At 38.4% G+C, this 21,367-nt stretch overlaps 2 protein-coding genes across 9 annotated transcripts; one reads left to right on the top strand and one right to left on the bottom strand.

Moving 5' to 3' along the window:
* Positions 1–4,893: 4,893 nt before the first annotated feature.
* Positions 4,894–18,492, bottom strand: LOC105282795 (glutaredoxin-3). Of its 6 annotated transcripts, XM_011345023.3 has the most exons (4): positions 17,598–18,492; positions 17,454–17,525; positions 16,327–17,246; positions 15,810–15,969 (listed from the first exon to the last, which is right to left on the bottom strand). In XM_011345023.3, exons 1-3 carry the CDS (start codon positions 18,070–18,072, stop codon positions 16,339–16,341), a joined length of 1,455 nt encoding a protein of 484 aa, XP_011343325.1. In that variant the 5' UTR covers positions 18,073–18,492; the 3' UTR covers positions 15,810–15,969; positions 16,327–16,338. The 6 variants fall into 6 exon arrangements, with proteins under 6 accessions (XP_026827320.1, XP_011329975.1, XP_011343325.1 ...); XM_026971519.1 differs by lacking the exons at positions 15,810–15,969; positions 17,454–17,525; positions 17,598–18,492 and adding exons at positions 4,894–5,223; positions 5,448–6,080 and having other exon boundaries at positions 16,327–16,524; XM_011331673.3 differs by lacking the exons at positions 15,810–15,969; positions 16,327–17,246; positions 17,454–17,525; positions 17,598–18,492 and adding exons at positions 4,894–5,223; positions 5,448–6,080; positions 6,399–6,579.
* On the top strand, positions 6,647–21,135 carry LOC105275044 (lymphocyte cytosolic protein 2). 3 transcript variants are annotated; one of them, XM_026971516.1, is made up of 10 exons: positions 6,647–6,765; positions 7,233–7,590; positions 8,816–8,878; positions 9,574–9,632; positions 10,317–10,972; positions 11,128–11,462; positions 11,536–11,671; positions 15,113–15,280; positions 15,573–15,711; positions 20,088–21,135. In XM_026971516.1, the coding sequence occupies exons 2-10, from the start codon at positions 7,507–7,509 to the stop codon at positions 20,239–20,241; spliced, it is 1,794 nt and encodes a 597-aa protein (XP_026827317.1). In that variant the 5' UTR covers positions 6,647–6,765; positions 7,233–7,506; the 3' UTR covers positions 20,242–21,135. The 3 variants fall into 3 exon arrangements, with proteins under 3 accessions (XP_026827317.1, XP_026827318.1, XP_026827319.1); XM_026971517.1 differs by lacking the exons at positions 6,647–6,765; positions 7,233–7,590 and adding an exon at positions 7,886–8,209 and having other exon boundaries at positions 8,283–8,878; XM_026971518.1 differs by lacking the exons at positions 6,647–6,765; positions 7,233–7,590; positions 8,816–8,878 and having other exon boundaries at positions 9,615–9,748.
* Positions 21,136–21,367: the final 232 nt, after the last annotated feature.

Consider the following 21,367-nt stretch of genomic DNA (forward strand, 5'->3'; position numbering starts at 1 on the left):
TACGGGGACTTCTCTTCCCGATTTCTTCTTTTCCTAGCTCTCGTTAAAACTTATTCTGTCTAACAATCGAATGCATCATTGCTGAAGAAACATATTTTGAATTTTGATATGTCTTCGATATAAATATCTTACCACAATTATCTGGTAATCGTCCGCTATTTAATAACACAGCTATCGAATATAGAAAACATTGTTTTAAAATTGCTTTATCATTAAATTAAATATGAGTTAAACATAAGAATTTCCATTTGCGATCCGTAGAGTTTACTCTTTATCATTGTCTAACATAAGCATATCTTCAAGAATAAATTCTCTTTATGTGAGAAACAATACTTCACAATTGCTAGAAAATAATAATTATAACGCAACAATAAAAAGTTAAGGAATATATCGATTTATCTTGCTGGGAAACGATTCTTTTCTCTGCTTTAAACAATGATTTACCTTTCTAACGTATTGCGCGGTCACTTGTTGATTAAATAAATCGACATCGAGTTGTCGACCGGCTCGTTAACGTGAATAATTTCAAGTTGCGCCGCGGGGGACAAGATTGCGAGATCGAATACGCCTATAAATCGGACAATTAAACAACTCTTCGTCGCGTGACGATCGTGTAATAATCGCGGGATTCTGATACCCTTGTTATATCTCTCGTGCGGCGGGCAAGTGAATTATTCGCAAGTTGCACAATCTCGTTCCATCAATTACCCTCGGTGACCCTTTCATACTTGCGCGTATCAGCAAAGTAATCAACGATCAACCAAATATCTATAATAAGATACATGCTTATACATTATTGTATATCACTTCGAAGCGTGTCTTGTTTTCACGTTTGGCCTAAACTCGCTTTCAGTGAATATCACGTAATTGTTGCCAAGCGTGTGATACGTATCTTATTATATAACATGGAAAGGTCAATCACCACTTTTGCAATACTATTTTAAAACTTGTTTTATCTTTGTCACGCTACGACAAGTTTACAACCCATAATTATGTAAGCAAACTGTAAATAATGATACATATGGGCAAGCAAAAGTATGTCCTCTTATGTAAGGGTTAATTACTATCGAAATCACCTGTTATTAATTATTTGTATTTAAAAAATCATAAAAAACGAGAAACTATTCCGTCGTATGTATTCGTATCGAATTACAGAAATAACATATAAAGCTGACTTAACTTTTTGTAATATTAGATAAGATGTTTGCAACATGATGAAGTAATAATGCACTTAATACACTATGTACTTCATGGAAAAGTAAGTAATTGCATGATGAAGTTGGATGATGAAATATTATTGGAAAATTCGTAAGATACTGGAGTCTAAAGAAAACGAAATGAGATCGATGTTAATAATAATAGGAGTGAGAAATATTGCAAATCTGCATCGCAACACGTTTGAGCGTGTAACTAGTAACATTATTATGTCATCTACGCCGGAATCCGAACGGATCATTGAACATGAAAATGTCCGCAGCAATACTGCGGCGACGAAAGAAAGGAAATGTGATAATAAGCAGTCCCGCTATACTTTGCATCAGTTTGATTTTAAAAACATGTTATTACTATGTAAATACTTACGTAGCTCAACTATAACTGCGTTGCCTTCTCTCTAACGGTATAGTATCACTGCGTCAATCAGCATGCAGCGATAATTTGTGACAACCTTCAAAAAATGCAGAATTGTGTAAGAAACAAAATAAAACACTTTTAGATACATCGTAATTCCTTGTTTAAAAATGTAGCGTAAATTAAACATTAACATGTTTTGTTTGGCGACATCAAGGTATTTAGATAAAAAGAAAATGCTGAAGCAAAACGTATGTAGTAAAATGTCACAAAGATAAAAGGAAATTGTTACGAAAAGTAAAATTGAGCAAAATATGTTAAAATGTATTATTACTTCTTATTTAGAAGTGAGTCAATTATACTGACTCTGTTAAAATAATTTTTGCATAAGTTTATACTTTAATCATTATTATCATTATTAATTAATCTTTCGGAGTATTATGCGAGTAGAATTTGGGGTAAACCAGGAAGGAATTTAAGGACTCCTGTTGCGTAGGATGTCCTCCAGTAGTGACGTCAGGAAATCAATACGAAATGTTAGAAGCAAGGTCCATTTACGTCATCGTAATGACATAGTTTATCCTTCCCTCTCTCTCTCCTTTGTCAAAAAATGCAAATAAGGGAAAAATCAAGTTATCCCATGTCAGAAGAAATTATCTTCGGAAGATCCTTCCGGAAGATCGGACTGGAAAACTAAAAATATATTTAATCACTCATCCCGCGCGAGTTGACAGCAGTTCTTTTCGAGCCGCACAGTTTGGAGATATTAATTAGTGATCCAGATACTTTCTAATTAGTTTACGTAACAACTATCCGCGTGACGTGACGTCGTATTGTTGATTTTACATTTAAATGACGATAATCTTTCCGCGTGTTACTCGTCGAGTGGCGAGTATCGATAATAAGGCAAGCAAACAAAGGCGAATCTACTTGCGATTCGATGAACGCAAACTGGACGTAACGGATAAGAAATTTAGCCAATCCCTCACGCTCTATTATGACGTGATAATGAACGATCGTGCAATCCGGGGGATAAACAACTGCGAGAGAAATTGCCAGCCAGCATTAGATAACGAGCGACAATCGGTTAAATATCAACCGCCTAAATATCGACTTTTTAATCTATTCGATGAGCTTTGCGGAGTTGACAGAGAAATCTTTCGTTTTAAAAAGTAAAATAAATGCACGATAAACGATTGACAAAATCGCCAGCTTCTCAGCAGGTTCATGAAACAAGCGCGACGCTGTCGAGCGGGACAAGCAATTCCCTTTTTTTTCTTCCGACACGACAATTTTCCAATTTACGGTAAAGATTGCGCTCTTGCAAATATGCCTGGCACCGATTATGCTATTAAATTACAGATACGGTTATACGAGCGCAAAGTACGAACGTAACATTATCTTATAAAATTACCGCAATCGCGCTAAAAATTGTTGGAGCGTTTTACATTTCACCATTTGTTTTAGCGTCGAGACTATATTCTTCGTCGTTACTGGTTATTACAACCAAGAACTGTTACCCCTAATAACACCGCGTGCATTATCATTCTTTCAGAAGAGCTGAAAAATTCGATTATCGGTTCTGCTATCGCATGCGATAACTCCATTTCTCCATTCTTATGGGGTCTTTCTGTGAGATTGTAACATATTGCCGACGCAAGTAGATTAATGTTGCAAACCATAAATTATCTTCTGTTCATGCCACCGACTTCCGTATTTACGTCTCGGCTCCGTTAATCAGGAAATATCATTCTCTATAGTAACATTTTCCGATGACTACAGTTTCGATTTTCGCTATATTTATGTTGTACTCGCAGGCCTTTATATCTCACATTATATTTTAAATTTTGTTATATATTATTTCATTGTCATATGCACACAAATACACGTGCGTGTATGATGAGGAAAGAAAAGCTTCCATATATTGTATAATATCAAATATCTTACCTTGAGCACTTGAGTAAATTCTTAAAATTCTTATACGTCTTTTTGATACAATTTTTTTAAAAAAGAACACCGAACTAATTTGCACATCTAATATTGCAGCGTAGCGCCATCTGTAATCGTACCTCTAAAGCTGAGGTTCAAATTATTGTAACACGGAATGATCGACGCTGTGCATACAACTAGTGAATTTTTCTCTTTCAGTTGGCTAAGCTGGATAGATACAAGCCAACCAAATAGATACTTCAGTTGGCCAGTCTAACAAGTCGATTTAAAAGCATTCGTGATTTCGTGAATCAGAATTATTTGACAGTTTGACATCCGTGTTTGACGTGCAAGATAATCATAAAATTAAAGCATAAATTATACTAATTATGCAACATCAAATTCATCAATTAAATAAAATATATTATTAATAAATAGAGGAAAGTCCCCGATTATGAGATACCATATCGATTTTGCCGAATGTAAGGAAATCTATAGACAGAATTTAAAAATGTAATACGTTATCTTGAAGAGAATTTAATAAGCTTTAGGTTGGTCAAATGAAAAATCTAATTTAAATATTTTTTTTCTGGAAATTAAAAAAATTTGAAAAAAGAGCTTTACGCAGGATCGAGAAAGTGTGCTCCTAATATAAGATACCTCGAGAAATCGGTGTTAAAAGTGCAAAATACATCAGTATTGCAATTAAAAAACTTTATTAGATAGTTTTATAAAAATACTGCTGCCACAGCCTTCGCCAAATCTTCACGATTCCACTGTCGACGCTTCCTCGTATCTCTAACCTCCATAGTCAGATTCTATAAAAATTAAATACACAAAACTTCGTAATATAAATTCGTATTAACTTTTCTTTAACCGTAAGTAGTATTTTCTTTCTTTTTATTACACTACATAATCTTCATATTCGAGCAATAATTATCTCATATTAAGAGTACCTTGAATATCTCATTATACGAGCCACACGCCTAGCGGTTCCGCGATCATGAAATCTAACCTCTACAATTAAGCAATTCAACAAATCGCGTATTTTCCTGTTACTACGATTCTACTCTATCATCGCATACTGAATTTATTGCCAACCATTTCTTTATTATATAATAAACAAGGTTTAAAGACTTACCTCAAGTTCCTTTGACATGTTCACAATTTCACAAACCGTTTCTTGCAAAAGCTAAACGCAATAACGAACAATGAATTTTTCACTAAATACATTTTGCACCAAGAGTAATAAGTTCATGGTGGAACTAACAGATGGTGCTCACTAGTTTAGCAGAAACCCCATTATCTCATATTAGGAGCATATCTCATAATAGGGGATTCTCCTCTATATTTTTTAATAATGATAATAAATTTAACATCGAAAAGTAGGAGCTGTTTTTTTTTATAAAATCAAAGAATATATTTACTCATTTAACGATACATTACTGTAGTTTCCTTTATAAAATGTATATAAACGTGTACAAACGAAAATCTTTGTTTCATCTTCCTCTGCTATATGCATGTACATCTTATATATCATCCAATAGATTATGTTAATAATAGAGTGTTCATCGTAACTGCTACTTGTAACGAAATTTCCAAGCAAAATATATTGCAAAATTTAATTTATTGGGCATTTATTAAACAAAACAAGCAGTTTCAAAACTACTTAGTACAAAATAACTTAAAAGATTTATGATATCTAAAATGGTAACCGCTTAACTCCTGAAAAGAAATATTATTATTTAGATATAATCACTTAATTATTTAATAATTGCTTTAGTTTAGTACAGTGTATCTAAAGAAGTTATTTCAGAAATTTTAATTTGGAATCAAAGTTGGGACTTTCTCCAGAAATGATTACAGTAGTATTCTATCGATATTTATGCACAAAAGATTGACGTACGAAGGGAAAGTGAAATTTCAGAATAAAAATCTTTGCAACTCACTTTGCTACGACACTTTCTTTTTTCGGTAGCATACTTTCTAGTTCGCCCGATTCACTCATCTCTTTTACTATGTCCAATCCACCGACGAGCTCTCCATTCACGTACAATTGTGGATACGTTGGCCACCTGCTAAACTTTTTCAGTCCTTCCCTAACGTCGTTGTCTTGCAGTATGTCAAAGGATTTGTAATCCGCTTCGCAGCCATCCAAAATGGAGACGATCGTTCTCGAAAAGCCGCATCGTGGATTTGCGGGATTGCCTTTCATAAATAGCATGCACGGCGCTTGATTTGTCAGCTTCTTCAGCCTGTCCTCAAGAGATTCCTTCGACTTGGCCGCATTGAGCGTCGGAGCATCCTTGTTGTTCAAGTGACGCTTAATTTTCTCCGTCAGTGCAGTGGCGTTGACACCGTCCACCCTGTCTACTACACTGCTATCTCTCAACAAGAGGATTGTAGGTACGACAGTTACTTGGGCCTTCAAAGATACTTCAGCTACATTCTCAGCTTCAATCTTGGCAAACTTCACGTTCTTGTATTCCTCTAACTTGCCCATCTCCTCCAGCACGTCGTTTACTTGGGAACATTGCGCCGCCCATGGTGCGTAGAAATGAACGACGGAGAGTTCCTTGGATCTAGCATAACAGAAATATGTTTGTACTTCAATTAACTAAATAATTGAGAAAATCGCTTTAATGACATGTCATATTATTTCAAAAAGATCAGTTGCTCCAAAAGAAAGGTATGAAAATAGCTCCTAGTTATTGCCCTAATCTTGTCCTACAAGGGTGAGAACTTTTGGTCAAATTTCTTCTGACAATTAGGTTAGTTAAACAATTAAGTTAGTTTGCGAGAAGAAAACAAGCTGCTGCTCTTTTATTTTAAAAGTAATGTGCGAGACGAGGTTATAAATTTCTCGCGGTGTCATCTCAGCGGTATTTCCGATTGCTCACTTGACGAGGTCGTCGTATTCCTGCTGCGCGGCCAGCTCAATGACAGCCATCGCGTCACCTCTTGCTCGTGGTCTGGCTCGCAGAAATCTCGAAACCGGGGAATCTACGGTAGGATAACACGGGAATCCACAGCAGCACGAACGCCGATAACCAACGCGCCTACGCGATCTGCAACGCTGCGCTCATGGCCGCAGACTTTTCGCTGCACCGCGCAGTCGCGAACCGGTCCGCGGCGGGCGGAGGTTCTAGAAGAATGTTGCTGACCGTCGCGAAATACGGCAATGTAAAAATGCAGTTGCAGAGAAGTATCTGTCGCAATCACTGCGTCAATCTGATAGCCATGATAGCTCGTATTTGTCGTCGTAAGGTCTGTTGAAACAGCTTTAATTTAGTTTCTTAGCTTCGCGTTAATCGAGTTTTGATTAAACCGCATTTCATAGGTTATATTGATTTCGCAGATCGACTTGGCTTCGAATTTTGAGAATGCCAAAAGTGTTATAGCGATAGGGCTCTTGTTATCGATATAATAAGGAAAATAATTAATACAAACTTCGACACGTAAAGATTAATTTTTGAACACGCTGTTAAATAATATCTCATTCAATCTATATCGTTTCCTGAAAACATTTTCTCTAAAGAAAACTCAATTTCAACCTAAAAATAATAATTCTGAGATATATTTTGCACATTAAGATGATAAAAAACATATAGTTTATTAAAAATGTTACATTTATAATTTAATGCAATAATTATTTTACACTTTTTTTGAAATATTTGCAAGATTGCATATAATCAGGGGCACACTAAATGCTGATGCAGGTAACACTTTTACAGAAATGTGAGAAGGGCTCCCCCTTGGCAGCCGAGACAGACCTGAACGCAGGTGCACCATGGGAAAGTGACCAATCGCGCGAACGACCGCCGACTCGCGAGGGTGGTGGCCGCTGCTGGTAGTCGGGTTACAAAGGAGGTGGCAGTGAGAGGAAACCGATGGAGGGGCCTGTCAGACGGCTGGATGACCGCAAAAAGCCGCCGCAGATGCCGCCGGGCGGCGAACGTGCACGTGCGATAGGCTTTTTTTCTCATTCATCTCGCAACCACAGCTGCAATGTCCAAGAAGCTGCCGCGGAAGGAGGCACTCGAGAATATTTCCACTTGGGGCACGGAGGAAGTGCTCGGCCTACTGCGCAAGGTGAGTCGGGGCTTGTCGCGACGACGTCATCAATCACGACCGCGGCGACGGATCCTCCGTTGCGCTTTTCTTCGCTTTCATTTTCCGCACCTTTCACACTGCAAACGTGTCGCGTCAAACGTCGCCAACCGTAAGTCCGTAGAACGGAGAAAAAAACGGAGAAGATGCAGAAGAACGTGTAGGAGAGCGTTATCGGAGACAGCGAAGGGACAATTGCCGACTGTCGAAGGCGCAACGTCGCGTGCTGAATCTCGGGGAAACGTCAGGAGGCACCTAGCGCGCGACAAACGTGAGAGACGCGATACGCACGTGCGTGCGTGCGCGCGCTAGCGGTAAATACGCGAGGTGCGAGTATTTATAGCACGGAATCGTAGCGCGAGAGGAGAACATTGGCCGCCGCGCCGGTCGAACAAGCGCAGACGAGAGCTCGGAAAGCGTCGGCGCTCGGACAGTTCTTCCAATCGGATTTCCTGATTTTCTTTTTATTTTTGCATTTTGTCCCCTCTATCTCCTTTTTTTCTCACAACCACCGTGCACCCTTCCTGCACCTGGAACGTTTTTTACCTACCACCCAAACGGGGACGTACTTTTGAGCCCTTTCACGCGCCGTGGAAGCTTGGTACATGCTCTGCAGTTTGACGAATTTCTTGAATTATTATAATATATTTATTTATTATTATATCGTGTTATAGTATACTCATGCAGGCATACATTGATGAAACAAGTCAATGCTTTGTAATTAGAAAATGTGTGCACACGAGTTACCTGATTCCTTTAGAAAGAAGGAACTTTCGAACGCGCGACAAGAGCGTTTCACCGAATTATCGTTGGGACACTTCTTTTCTGGGACTCCCGACATGACATAATTAAGTCATCAAGGAAGTATTACATTAATTCAGATTCAGTCAGAATGTTTATAATCTATTATATATTTTACATGTCTGAAAATCGATACTCTTCTTTATTTTATTCCAATAGAGCATGTAAAAAAGTTAATAAATTTAATAACTAATTCTCAACGTGATGCTTTCCATTGGCACTCGTTAGTAACACTCGCTCGTATTTTCTCTTTTACCTTTATCACTCAAAGTATACACATTCTTTCTCAACGCGCGAGCGATATGAACTTCTATGTGTACGTTTATGTACACATATATATGTATATGTGTCTTTATATCAGCGCGTCACACATCCTGTCGACCGAAACTATTTCCTGATTTTGCAGAATGGATTGGAAGAATGTTGCAAGGCGGTGGCAAAACGGCAGATCGATGGCGATGAGCTGCTAGTGAGTGAATAATCACATTATCAAGATAACGAGGAAGCGCCCGGAGACGATTTCCCGGTTTCGTCTCATTTACCGACTCACGACGCTTCACTGGAGCTCCTGTCGATGACCCTGAGTCGCTTGAATGTACAGGGTGTCTTAAAAACTGGAGCGCATAATCAGTAGAGAAGTCTCGCGCTTTTCGCGTTACTCATAATTTATTCGGTCAACAATCTGTTTTTTTTAAATTAAATTCTAAATTCGTTTTTATGAATATTATAATATATGCACACAGCTTTGATGTATAGATTAATTACGTGTTTCTTAAGCAAGAATTTACTAATTTAATTTGTGGTGGAAGAAAATTTTGCGGTGTCGTAATTACATATATATTTATCGTATTTTATTTACTTTCGCCTTTCATATCATTTATTCAGATTAACACTAATATAGTTTTTGAAGCAATAAAAAGACATAAATTTTTATCACTAAAAATATATATCTCTTCCGACTTAACGCGATTTCGAAATCGCTGATTCGATTGCAATAGGAGAGACGACACGTGCTGCGCGAGCAATAATTATCTGCCCACTTCCATTGATAACGTGCGCGTGGCCGTGCTTCTTTTCCGCTTGTAACAGCAATATTTCGAGACCCTCGGCGATGGCGCGTGCGCTCTCTCTTAGCCGTGGCTTAATTAATTGTAATTATTCCAGCACTTGACGGATGGCAAGCTGGTTCTCTGGAAGAGTGACCTCACGCGTTCTCTGATAGGGTAAGCGAGCGAAGCAAATCCAGCTTTATTTCTGTCTGCATCGCGCTACGTCGGAGTAGCCGCTTCTCCTCCTCTTCACGAAATCATATCTCGTACTTCTCATAGGATTCTTAACGGTATCGGATTATTTAGTATGCGAACAGCTCAACGTGTTTGCATGCTTTTAGCGAGTGTTTACATGTGTAAAAGTAACAGACTCAAGTCAATCGACTAAAGAACGCTTTATACTTAATTTTGAAAATTCTTATAAGTTCTTTCTTTTATTTTTTTAATTAATTTTCTGGTGATAACGTATTATCGGGGCGTATGTAACGAAATGGAAATGTATTACGGAACTAATGATATATTTGGACTTTCTTTGCGAAGACGTCATTGCGTGCTATCTCGAAGAATGTTTCGCGTGATTGGATAATCATTTGATGACTACGAGTCGTGCATAAATGCATGATTCTACTGCGTGGGTCGTATGTTCGATTGCCCTACTCTGTGTAACAGCGCTTTACGCTTTAACGCCATGGCATTACCATTGTTTGCACAAAATATTGGTTATTTTAATTTATCCTTTCCTACAATTAAGGAATAGTTAATTTCAAACACTTTATTATAATTAAATAGATACTACAATAAATTTTTCTTAAAATCCTTGTAACATATAAGTATGATTCGAAATTTGATTTGCTCCAGGCAATTACGGGCATTCGTACAAGAACTGAACAGGTCACCGGAAAATTATGTTATGTTAGACAAGATCACAGAAGCAGGAAGGATACAAAACGACGATCACTTCAACGACAACAGTTCCTGGGGAAGTTCCGAGTTTGAGGATGAAATGATCGAGGAGAACGAACCCAATGACACACAAGGGATGATCATAAAACCGAGTCTAATCAAGAACAGGCAAGCTCTGCTCTCGCGGAACAATAGAGTGTCGTCGGGTAGTAGCACACCGACGTATTCACCGAAGCGAGCGGTGGAGCAGGAGAGGGAAGAAATTTACATCAATTATGAAAACTTCACCGGTCAGGATGAGGAGGAGAATATGTACACGAATTGTGAGGAAACACAATCGTTACCGTCAAGAAATGTCTCAAAGCTGCACAGTCAGATAGAGAACAGTTTGGCCAGCAAGTTGAAGGAGGAGTTGGAGGGACTGAAGCGTAGGAATCAGAACCAAGCGACGAAGAAACCTATGATCGGCCCGAAACCGGAGGCGCTGTCATCGAGGAAGATCCCGATGATGGGCGTCGACAAGAAACTTCCACAGAAATCTTTCTTGCACGACGCGCCAAAGACGCATGAACACGTTCCTAATGCATCAACGGAACAAAACAAAACGCAAAGTTAGTTAATCGAATCGCATTTGTTAATCCTTTCAGTACGGATCGGCATCCTTTCCCGATAATAAATATCGCATTGCTTATTTACGCCAGATTCCTATCGAAGGGATTAGACAAACGGCGATAGAATGATTTATGAGGACGTTATGCTTTTTTAGAAAGGATGGCCGTGCCACCACCGTCGAAGCCCAAGAATAACAAGGACTACACATTCATGAAACATAAGAAAATATTTGAGAAGGAATTACCGAAACCACCGCCACCTCTGAACTTAGACCTGCTCGCGAATTTGCCGGCGCAAACGGAGGATGAGAGCCAAGACGAGTACGAACCTCTCGACGACAGCATAATCAAGCAGGTGCAACAGATGTCGCGGGTCAGCAGTAAGCAGTCGTTGCACAGCGGGTACCAGGGATCGGTTGAGAGCGTTTACAAGCCACCCAGCGCCACGAGCTACGAGGAGCAGGAGATTTACAGTTCCATTACGGAAGCGGTAAGTTCCTCGTTTTGCATGATTGTGATTGTGGGACTCGATGAGTCATTCATGATTGTCATCATCGTGCCAGCCGGATGACGATGGTTACGAGAGCCCTATCCAAAGGATAAGCGAGACGCAGCAGAGACCACCGCCCTTACCTGCCAAGCCGTCGCCGACCTCGAGCCTTCCTAATAGGACCAAAGCGAAGTTGGATAAAGCCAAAGGTGAGTACACTTCATCGCCATTACGTCACAGATTGTCACTAGGACGGTACTGATAATCCGCCAAGCAACTAAGATGCAGACAGATTATCGTTTCCTATCTTATCACGTAAGTTTAGCAGATAGTGTTTTATGAAACTAATAAGTTTTGTTGGATTAAATGTATGGAATTATCGGCTGAACTAAAGTTGATAAAATCATCGGCGAATATTTATCTCTTAGTTCTCTCAATACAAATATAGTTATAATTATACAAACAAGATTCTAGAAAGAATTTTTATACAAAAATCATAATTTTTATCGAATGTGATCAACAAATTAATTTTTTATCAGTCTTCATCACTATCTTGATAGTGAAGATAGTGAAGATAGTGATGAAGACTGATAAAAAATTAATTTGTTGATCACATTCGATAAAAATTATGATTTTTGTATAAAAATTCTTTCTAGAATCTTGTTTGTATAATTATAATTATATTTGTATCTTGATAGTGAAGATAGTGAAGATAGTGATGAAGACTGATAAAAAATTAATTTGTTGATCACATTCGATAAAAATTATGATTTTTGTATAAAAATTCTTTCTAGAATCTTGTTTGTATAATTATAACTATATTTGTATTGAGAGAAATAAATAATTTTCTATTTTACTGTAAAAATAAAAGGAAAAAATTGATTTTTATTTGTTTTCATGATGTTGCACCAACTTGAAAAAATTGAAAAAATTTGAGAACAATTTCATAAAAGAGAAGAGTTTTCTGTGAAAGTTTAGTGATTGTACCTCGAAGAGAACATTTCGGAAAAGTTACTTTTAATTTTATTATTTTTTTTGTAAATGGAGTTTTAAATCGAGAATTATGAAAAAAAGTTTTTTTATGTCTTATATTAATAAGCCTTTAAAAAAAAATCGACAGAAGTCCATCTATAATATCTATGGAAGAAAAAAATTAAAAACTGAAAATCGCATTTGTTTCAATAACTCGAGAAATAATACAATTAAAGGACTGAAATTTTGAGAAAATGTTTTTGTTATAATGACAAAATAACAGTCCAAGTGTCGTTCCAAGACTCTCCGGGAGCACTTTTAGTATGCTTATCCGGCTATGGTCTTTGCGCAGACGTGATTCGTTTCATCGTTACGTACGTCAGGGAACGAACGGCACATATTAGGGATAATACTGAACCTGCATTGCTGAACATGCGCTTAATCGAGCGGACCTGTGGAAAAAGTGCAGGATGCAGTAGACTCGAGACTCGAGACGAGTGTAGGATCATTGCAAGAACTTCCCATGAACACGTGTTTGACAAATGCTGCGTAACGTTGGTTCCCATGCAACTTGATGCGCATTGCCATTGCGAAATTGCAAGCAGTTGCGTATCGGTCGTCGTCACCAATGCTCGACTCGTGTGGACCCGATTCGGCGATAGACCATTTGAAAGAAAATACGGCGCAACATTGCGTCTCGTTATCGCCGCAATTGTGTACGATCTCCGTTATTTTTCATGCGTGAAAACTGAGGCGTTCCACGGGAGAGCCACGACCTTCGATATGAGTAACAGATTTCTGGCGACGAGCGAGATCGGCGAGAAAAATCGCTGGTGGTTTTCGGGCCGAGCGGAGGGCAAAGGCGTGAAACCGAGTCGGTTTTGTCGGCGAGGAGTTGTTGTGGTGGCGGCAGAAAAACGACATTACGATCGCGATTAGCGCGACGTACAAAATTTCAGAGGACGAAAAAAGAACGATAAGTCGCGTAGGATAAAACCGACGTTAAAAATGAAACGTACTGTGCGAGTACTGTCTCTGATTGTTTCAATTCGTGCGAGGAAATGACGCGCCAAGAACCGCGATAGAAACGCGCGTATGTTAGGATCCGATAACTGCCCGGCCGAGGAAGCGAAACATTAGGTGATGGAATGTGCTCCTGTTTCTACCTACGATTGAGTAAACAGCTCCTAGGAGGCCTGGGCACGCGCCTGGCCGATGAGGTCGCCGATATGATAGTGCGGATCAAGAGAAGTCTGTCCGCGTGTTGTTATTCGCAACCACCTGAACCGCCAGGTACGTAGAGTGATTAAATAATGCATCGTTCGGCGACGCACTGCCTGCGGTACGGTGTCGCGCGATTATACGCGTGAGTGTGCGCTAATTGAACATCTGTTCTTTCTTCACTCACGTCGAAGGTCGTCGAACCTCCACTGACAGCGGATCTGTTAGATAATCTGGATTTTGGAAACTAATCGATGAGAAAGATCCTAATCCTAAGAAAATAATCGATAACTTCGATAAGAAAGATTCTGCGCGCGTGATCGTTTAACATTAATTTTATATTAGATGTGTCGAAAAGTTCTGGCCGTTTTTTAAGTAAAAGAAAATAATTTTTTATGTTTTTAACATTTAATTTACAATATAATTTTCACTTTAATTGATTTAATAATATAATTTGATATTTTGTTACAATATTATCTGCAATTAAGATTTCCTCTTATTCATTGTTTCATTTTATAAACTTAGAGGTAGGAATAGTAGAAAACGCTTTTGGATAAACAATTTAGTATCGTATGAAAATATGCAGTGGGTCTATTGAGAGAATTATTGAACTACCTTTATCATGTCTTTAATCTCTCTTACCCCTTGGGGTCATTGATCTTCCTGCTTTGATTTATAACGCGATATTCTTGAACACGCTTCGGATGTGCCCCATGCTGAGAGACCAACGGACTGACCATCGCTCTTCCTTTTTCGCGATGGTTTAAACGGCCCGCACCAAAATTAAATCCCAGTTCCGTCGAAGTTCTCGTAAGGATCACGTCGTCAGAGCGACTATCTGACGGTCAGACGTACGTGCTTGTGTCCGGTGCAATTTCAGAGACTGTGCAACTCTACGTGACTGCATATTTAAATGAAAGATACATATATGCAATGATTATCGTGTTACCAAAATTCATTTCTCATATTCGATTGAACTGAAAAACATATTCGATTGTAAGAATTTCCAACGCAAAAGTATTTCGTTGTACAACTCGCATTACCCAGTTTTAATAGCTACAATAAAACGACAGCTGTATCAATCATAGAATAAGATTAAAAAATCAGCGACTTCCGATGAAAGTTTAAAAATACTCGTGATTCCCCGAAGGATACGTGACGAATTCGTAATAATGGCAACTATAATCAGCGACACGAAGCGAAATATATCGCTCAATACGACGGCACGTCGACAAGCGAATCTCTCGGAGTGTTTGACACAAGCGGCCCTTACGCAGGCCCGACTTAACTTAGCAAGTCAGTACGCGATCGATCTATGTCTTAACAAAACAATCTGAAGCAATTAGTCAGTATGGCATTATATAATATTTTTTTTATTATGAAAAAGAGGTAGAACATATCAGTTTATAACTTATTCTTGCATGCATTAATCTCTTCATTTTTTCATATATTTCCAGAGCGATCGCCAGATAAAAAATCACCCACTGTACCTCTACCTAGTTATAATACTTCGACCGAAAGAGCTACACGCCCGCTACCACCACCGCCAGAAAGGCAGTCTTACGTGGACAAGTCCTGGTTCCACAATGTCACGAGAGAACAAGCGGCTACTCTCATCAGAGACCGTGTGTATTAGTTCAAATTTTTTAATAAAAACTTTGTATATTATATCTCGTATATCGATACGAAAATATTCAATTCTGTAAATTTTCGAAGAGAATTACATTTAAAATTCAGATTAGATATAAAATATTCTGTATAATTAATTATCTAGTTTAAAATACGACAGCATTTCGTAAAAATCGAAGTGTTCCATTAAATTATATACAATTTTGCTGAAGATCCGGAAGATTACGTAAAGTTCAAATAATGATTTAGTACAAAACGTTGTTAATGTGCAATCGTATGTTTTTTCAGCACGTACTTACAACAACCCACAAGACGGATACTTTCTTTTGAGACCGTCGACTACAAATCCCGGCAATCCTTTAGCGTTAGTCCTCTGGTATAAGGATAGAGTTTACAACGTTCCGGTTAGGAAACGAAGTGACAACAGGTACATTGACAACATACTTTAAGGGGGGAACTCTAATTAGAACATAAAAAAATAGCATTTTTCAGGAATTTTTTCTGAAGTATTGAATTATGCAAATTGTTTAAACTTTTTACAGTTTATTGTGGTATGTTTTTACTCTACAAAAATTATTTTTTATTAAAAAAGTCTGATTGTAAACACGTGAGTCTATCGTCGAATGCCAACGCTCCGCGCAGTTGCGTCTAATTGGCGGACACGCTGCCATCTTTATTTTTCGATCTGAAACAAAATCCGACGAAAATTTATTTTTTTAATGTATTTTTATACTCTGTGAACTAACAAAATTATGAAAAAAGTATGAATTGTGTCATATTAAGAGTATCTAAAAAAAATTTCAAAATTTGATGTAAAAATTTAGGATTGTTCATGCAAAAACAATTGTTTATTATTAATTTTTTCAAAACTTTTTTAGTTCACATAGAACAATTTTTAGTTACGAACAAAATAGCGAAAACTAGAAGTCGATTGGCTGACTAGAAACTTTTTTATCGTGTCCGCCAATTACGAAAAAGTTGTTTCGAGAAAAACGCATTTAAAGATTTTTGTATAAAATTTTAACATTAATGACAAACTTACAGCTTTTCCAGGCTAATCTGCCATCCCACACGAATACAGGAGGCCTTCCTCTTGCTCGTAAAACTCATTTTGTTGAGTGTTGGAGAGCCGTCGTGCCTGTCGTGCCTCCTTCGTGTTTTCTTGTGCACGAAGATTCTGTCTCGTCTTTCGCTGGTCGTCGTGGTTGTCGCAGAAAGATTTGCATTGGCGGCCAATAGTTATTTCCAACGATTGCATCGTTCTTAAAAGTGACGAATAACCTTCATTGAAAGCCCCTGCAGTCAAAAAAGAAGCGATTTCCAGTACTTTAGAGCCACAATGCAGATGTTTGGGAGCCAAACGCCAGATCGTTGAATTGAAACTTTCATTGGGATTTTGCGTGTATCCGCCTAAGCATCTCTGTAGAAGATCGTCCCTTGACAGATCCTGATAAACGGGGAGAAGGTGTTTTTCAATTTCAGAAGAAATAAGTTGTTTTGGATGAGTGTAATTGTCCAGCTGTCCACGTGCTTCCGCTTTACGCCACGAACACCAACTATCCGCACCTATCGGGCAACATTCGTGTCTGGGGTGATCATCCGTCGAGCAATAATGATACAGCGATGCCATTATAGCTGTCCTCATATTCAAGACTGAATCAATGTTTTGTCTAATTGCTAAACCATAATTTTTTGTTAATTTAACAATGACACCGTCAGTTAGCTTCCCTCTTCCTCCTAGTTTTTCTTTCTTAATATTTCGCAGTCGGGTGCCTATTCGCTTTTCGACGTGTCCAACACATTCGCTTTTGATTACCGTGCAGTCATCGCCGTATGGATTTAAATCCAGTATGCTCTTGAACGTTTTCGAATCTCCGTCTCCAATGTAATTTACGTATCTCACTCCGTATTTCTCAACGGAAGTCCCAAACATTTCTTTCATACCATCCACCTCCATTTTGCCTGCGGAACCATCGTGATTAGTTTGACAGTTTGCTTCGTGTTCTTCCAACCAATGAGCAAACTCCTCACTGTCTCTTTTATTGTTCCAAATTGCACACTCATGACAGTATTTACTTTTTACGACCATATCCACTATTTTGCCCGTAAAATTTCCAATAAGCACTGCAACACCAAACAGAGAAGAAAACCCACGCTTTTTCCACGTACCATCTCCAGATACTCCGAAATCTGTTGCTGGTTGTCCATGACTCTCGTTGGATGATTTTTCCTCGTCAACAGCTTTTTTGCACACAAATTCAAAAGTCGATTTAGACGCATTGTGAATATGTTTCACAATCAGTTCATACGTACTCGAAGCTAAACCTTGTCCGATATCCATGAGGCCGCAGAATATGTTCACACCTTCTCTACCGAGGCCTAACATTCTCATAACGAGAACTAATCTTCGATTTATTTCGTAGCCTGTATTAATTAAAGGCCCGGAATTGATTTCTGTACGACCACATATACATTTGACAACGAGTTTGAACCCCACACCTCGATCGCCGCATTCTTCGAATTTCACTTTTCCTTTACATCCTTTACAAATGAGTAAATCTTGCAGCGCACCAAAAACATGAAAAAATTCAATAATTTTGTAGCAATGGAGAGGATTTACTGAAATATCCGCGCTACTCGATGTATTCAATTTTTTGGCCGAAGAACTTTGCGCGGATTCTTGATTATCGGAGCTACTGTCTCTGTTCGTAAATCTGTTCCCGTGAAACCTTCGTTTACGCGGTCTATTAATGCGATTCGGAGTATCTTTTTTTCCTTTCGGATACATTTTAGCGTGTACACAAGCCAGAAACCGTCACAGAACTGAGGTTAACTGTTTTCTTGATCCATAAAACAGATTCATTTTGAGATACATACACAACGCCATCTACTATTATTATAAGTAGATTAGTAATCTACTTATAATTTTTATGTCAAAACATCTTTACCCGACAAGGAATACAATAGGTTTCATTTGGGGTCGAACTCCAGTCGTCTTATACCTGCGAGCGACTCGAGTCTCAGCCGCCCGGCGCGCGTACTTGTACCTGCGGTGCGCGCTCGCGTATTATGAGCTGTATCTTTACAACTACTTCGGATTTCGATTTAATATTTTACAGGCATATTCTTGATTAGAACTATCGATTAAGAAAAAAAGTTTTTTGAAAAAAAACTTTCTAATTAGAGTTCCCCCCCTTAATTATATATTGGGTCATTAAGTATGAAACTTTACAAATGTAAAAGCGCCATCTTTAACATTTGTTATCTCAAATTTGGCGCCAGACGTCAGTATCAGGTTAGGTTAGTGTGATAGATGTATGTTCGCTTTTCAAATGTCATATTTGTTCGTTCAAATATCTTCATTAGTTTTATTGGTGGATTCTTTTTTATAGAACTATGGAAAAGTCCAAAATTCGTGTGATTTATGAATACGAGTTCCGCCGTGGAACCACAGTGTCGGAGACAGCTCGTAATATCAACGCTGTATTTGGTGAAGGTTCAACTACTAAAGCAACGGTGGGCAATTGGTTCAAAAACTTCAGAGATGGAGATTTCAGCCTCGCTGATGAGCCACGTGGAAGACCAAAGACGAAGGTGGATAATGATCACTTGAGAGCCGTAGTAGAGTCCGATCCATCTCAAAGTACACGTGAATTGGCATCGATATTCAATGTTTCCATACCCACCATATCGGTTCATTTAGCTGCAATTGGTAAGATAAAGAAGTTGGACAAATGGGTCCCGCACGAATTGACCGATGCGCAGCAGGCGCAACGTCTAGAGGCTTCCCTTTCTTTGCTTTCCCGTCACAAAAATGAATCTTTTTGAATCGAATTGTGACCTGCGATGAAAAGTGGACAATCGTAAACGCTCACATCAGTGGTTGAACGCCGATGAACCACCGAGACATCACGCGAAACCCAACATTACACAGAAGAAGCTTATGGTGACTGTTTGGTGGTCCAGGTCAGGTGTTATCTACTACAACTTTATGAAACCTGGTACATCGATGACAGCTGAAGTATATTGCAAGCAACTGGACGAAATGATGCAACAACTTGCTATTAAACAACCGAAATTGGTCAACCGGTCAATGCCAATCCTGTTGCATGATAATGCTCGACCGCACACTGCACGACTGACCGTGGCAAAGCTACAGGAGTTGGAATTGGAAACTCTCCGTCATCCACCATATTCACCAGATCTATCACCTACCGACTATCACTTCTTCCGAAATTTGGACAACTTGTTGGTGGGAAAATTCTTCAATTCTCAATAGGCAGTCGAAACAGCCTTCCGCGACTTCATCGATTCCCGTACTCCTGGCTTCTATAGTAGAGGCATAGACCAACTACCACTAAAATGGCAGAAGTGTGTAGATAATATGGGCGCATACTTCGATTGAAAATAAATCATGTCCATGTGCCAAAAAATGCAAAAGTTTATGTTCTATTTGTAAAGTTTCATACTTAATGACCCAATATATTAAATTTACTACTTCCATAAGATATTTTTTGTCCGTATATTCTTATCCACACGAGTACTGGACTATTTTTAATTTCAATTCTCATTTGTGAAAAAAATGCCACAATATAATTTGTATCAAATGATTGGATAAATTCTCAGGACCAACATTTAATACAGTATACATGACTGGAAAATAAATATTCTCCAGTTGATTTTATTTCTTTAATAAAATATAGATATCAAAAATTGATTAACTTGCATGTAATATCATAATATGCAAAAAATATGTTTTACAACAATTGTTACTTTTATTAACACTTGCGTTAAATTGTTTAGATACGCGCTGGGTTCCGTGAAAGTAAACGAGCTGTCGTTTTCGGCGGTCGAGGACATTGTGACGTTTTACATGAAGGAAGAACTAATGCTCTACAGCGGCGGTATCCCGACCGGAAGTACGAGACTGACTGATACACCACCAAAGCAATTTTAATTAATTTGCTACGATCAAGTAGTAGTCCCACTACAAGAGGGAAGGATGAAAATCTTCATCTATAAAAGTTTTACTGCCGAGCAAATACTTTTGCTAAACATTACAACGATATCAAAATGTATAAATTAGCGGGCTGACGAACAAAAGTTTGAGCAGTGCCTTCGTGTATCTAAAACGAACATTTAAGTGAACGTTTAAGTTAATCGTAATCTCTCGTAAATTATTATTAAAGAATTTTATAATTAAGTTAGGTATTATTATGACAAGTTTTGTTTATCTGTGGTTCAATATTTATCTCTGCCTTCGATAAAGTAAACTCGAGTATTGGACGCGATAGATAGATCTCTTTTGGGAAATATATATATTTATGTATACATATTTTTAATATATATTAATCTTCCGTGTTAATATATTATTGGGTGTCTCTCCGGTTCTACGAAGCTCTTGCATTTGTATCCGTTTTAAAAGTACGGATTCCGAGTACTGAGAGTACTGAAACTTACTGCTAAAAATCTTGAATCCTTCATAGCTGCTCTGTCGGTACTTCGGAATTAAAACGGATATGAAAAAAAAAAACAAGTGGATCTCATAGAACCGATTGCGAAGGTACTTTGGTGGCTGCGCCGAATTTACGGTTGACATGTATACACGTACCTAAAAGGGTAATTTTGTACGCGGTAAAACTGAGGGACGACTGATTCTTTAAGCACAGATCATGTTGCATCGTTATATTGTCTTTTGTCAGTATTTTTATATATTCGTTGGAGTAATTGCCGGGTAATTGTTCGCGAGCACGTGGGATGTTCTGTGCCTCTTGGAGCGTCGCTCTCGAGAGATCAATGTGATGACATATGTATTATCAAGACTTTATTAAACCTTTCTTAGAAAACAGGACTTTAACGTCATTACTTCTATATCTCTCGCGCAATCGTTGTTTCTCTCTCTCTCTCCCCCTCTGTGGCCCGATCGACGCAATTCAATTTCGTGAATTGCGTAAAATGCCATGCGCATCGTACCACAATTATCTCACTTGCCAGCGAGAGTATGAACGATAACGATAGCGCCGATCGAGCGGTTAGTCAAATTGATAAACGATTTCCAGAATCGTGGCCGTCTCAGTCCGCAA

This window comes from Ooceraea biroi, chromosome 7 (assembly GCF_003672135.1).
Source record: "Ooceraea biroi isolate clonal line C1 chromosome 7, Obir_v5.4, whole genome shotgun sequence".
Classification (NCBI taxonomy): domain Eukaryota; kingdom Metazoa; phylum Arthropoda; class Insecta; order Hymenoptera; family Formicidae; genus Ooceraea; species Ooceraea biroi.

Coding starts and splice junctions, on each gene's coding strand:
- LOC105275044 (XM_026971516.1), top strand. CDS start 7,507: ATGTCCAAGAAGCTGCCGCGGAAGGAGGCACTCGAGAATATTTCCACT. Junction 10,973..11,127: donor GGAACAAAACAAAACGCAAA/GTTAGTTAATCG, acceptor ATGCTTTTTTAG/AAAGGATGGCCGTGCCACCA. Junction 11,463..11,535: donor ACAGTTCCATTACGGAAGCG/GTAAGTTCCTCG, acceptor TCATCGTGCCAG/CCGGATGACGATGGTTACGA.
- LOC105282795 (XM_011345020.3), bottom strand. CDS start 18,072: ATGTATCCGAAAGGAAAAAAAGATACTCCGAATCGCATTAATAGACCG.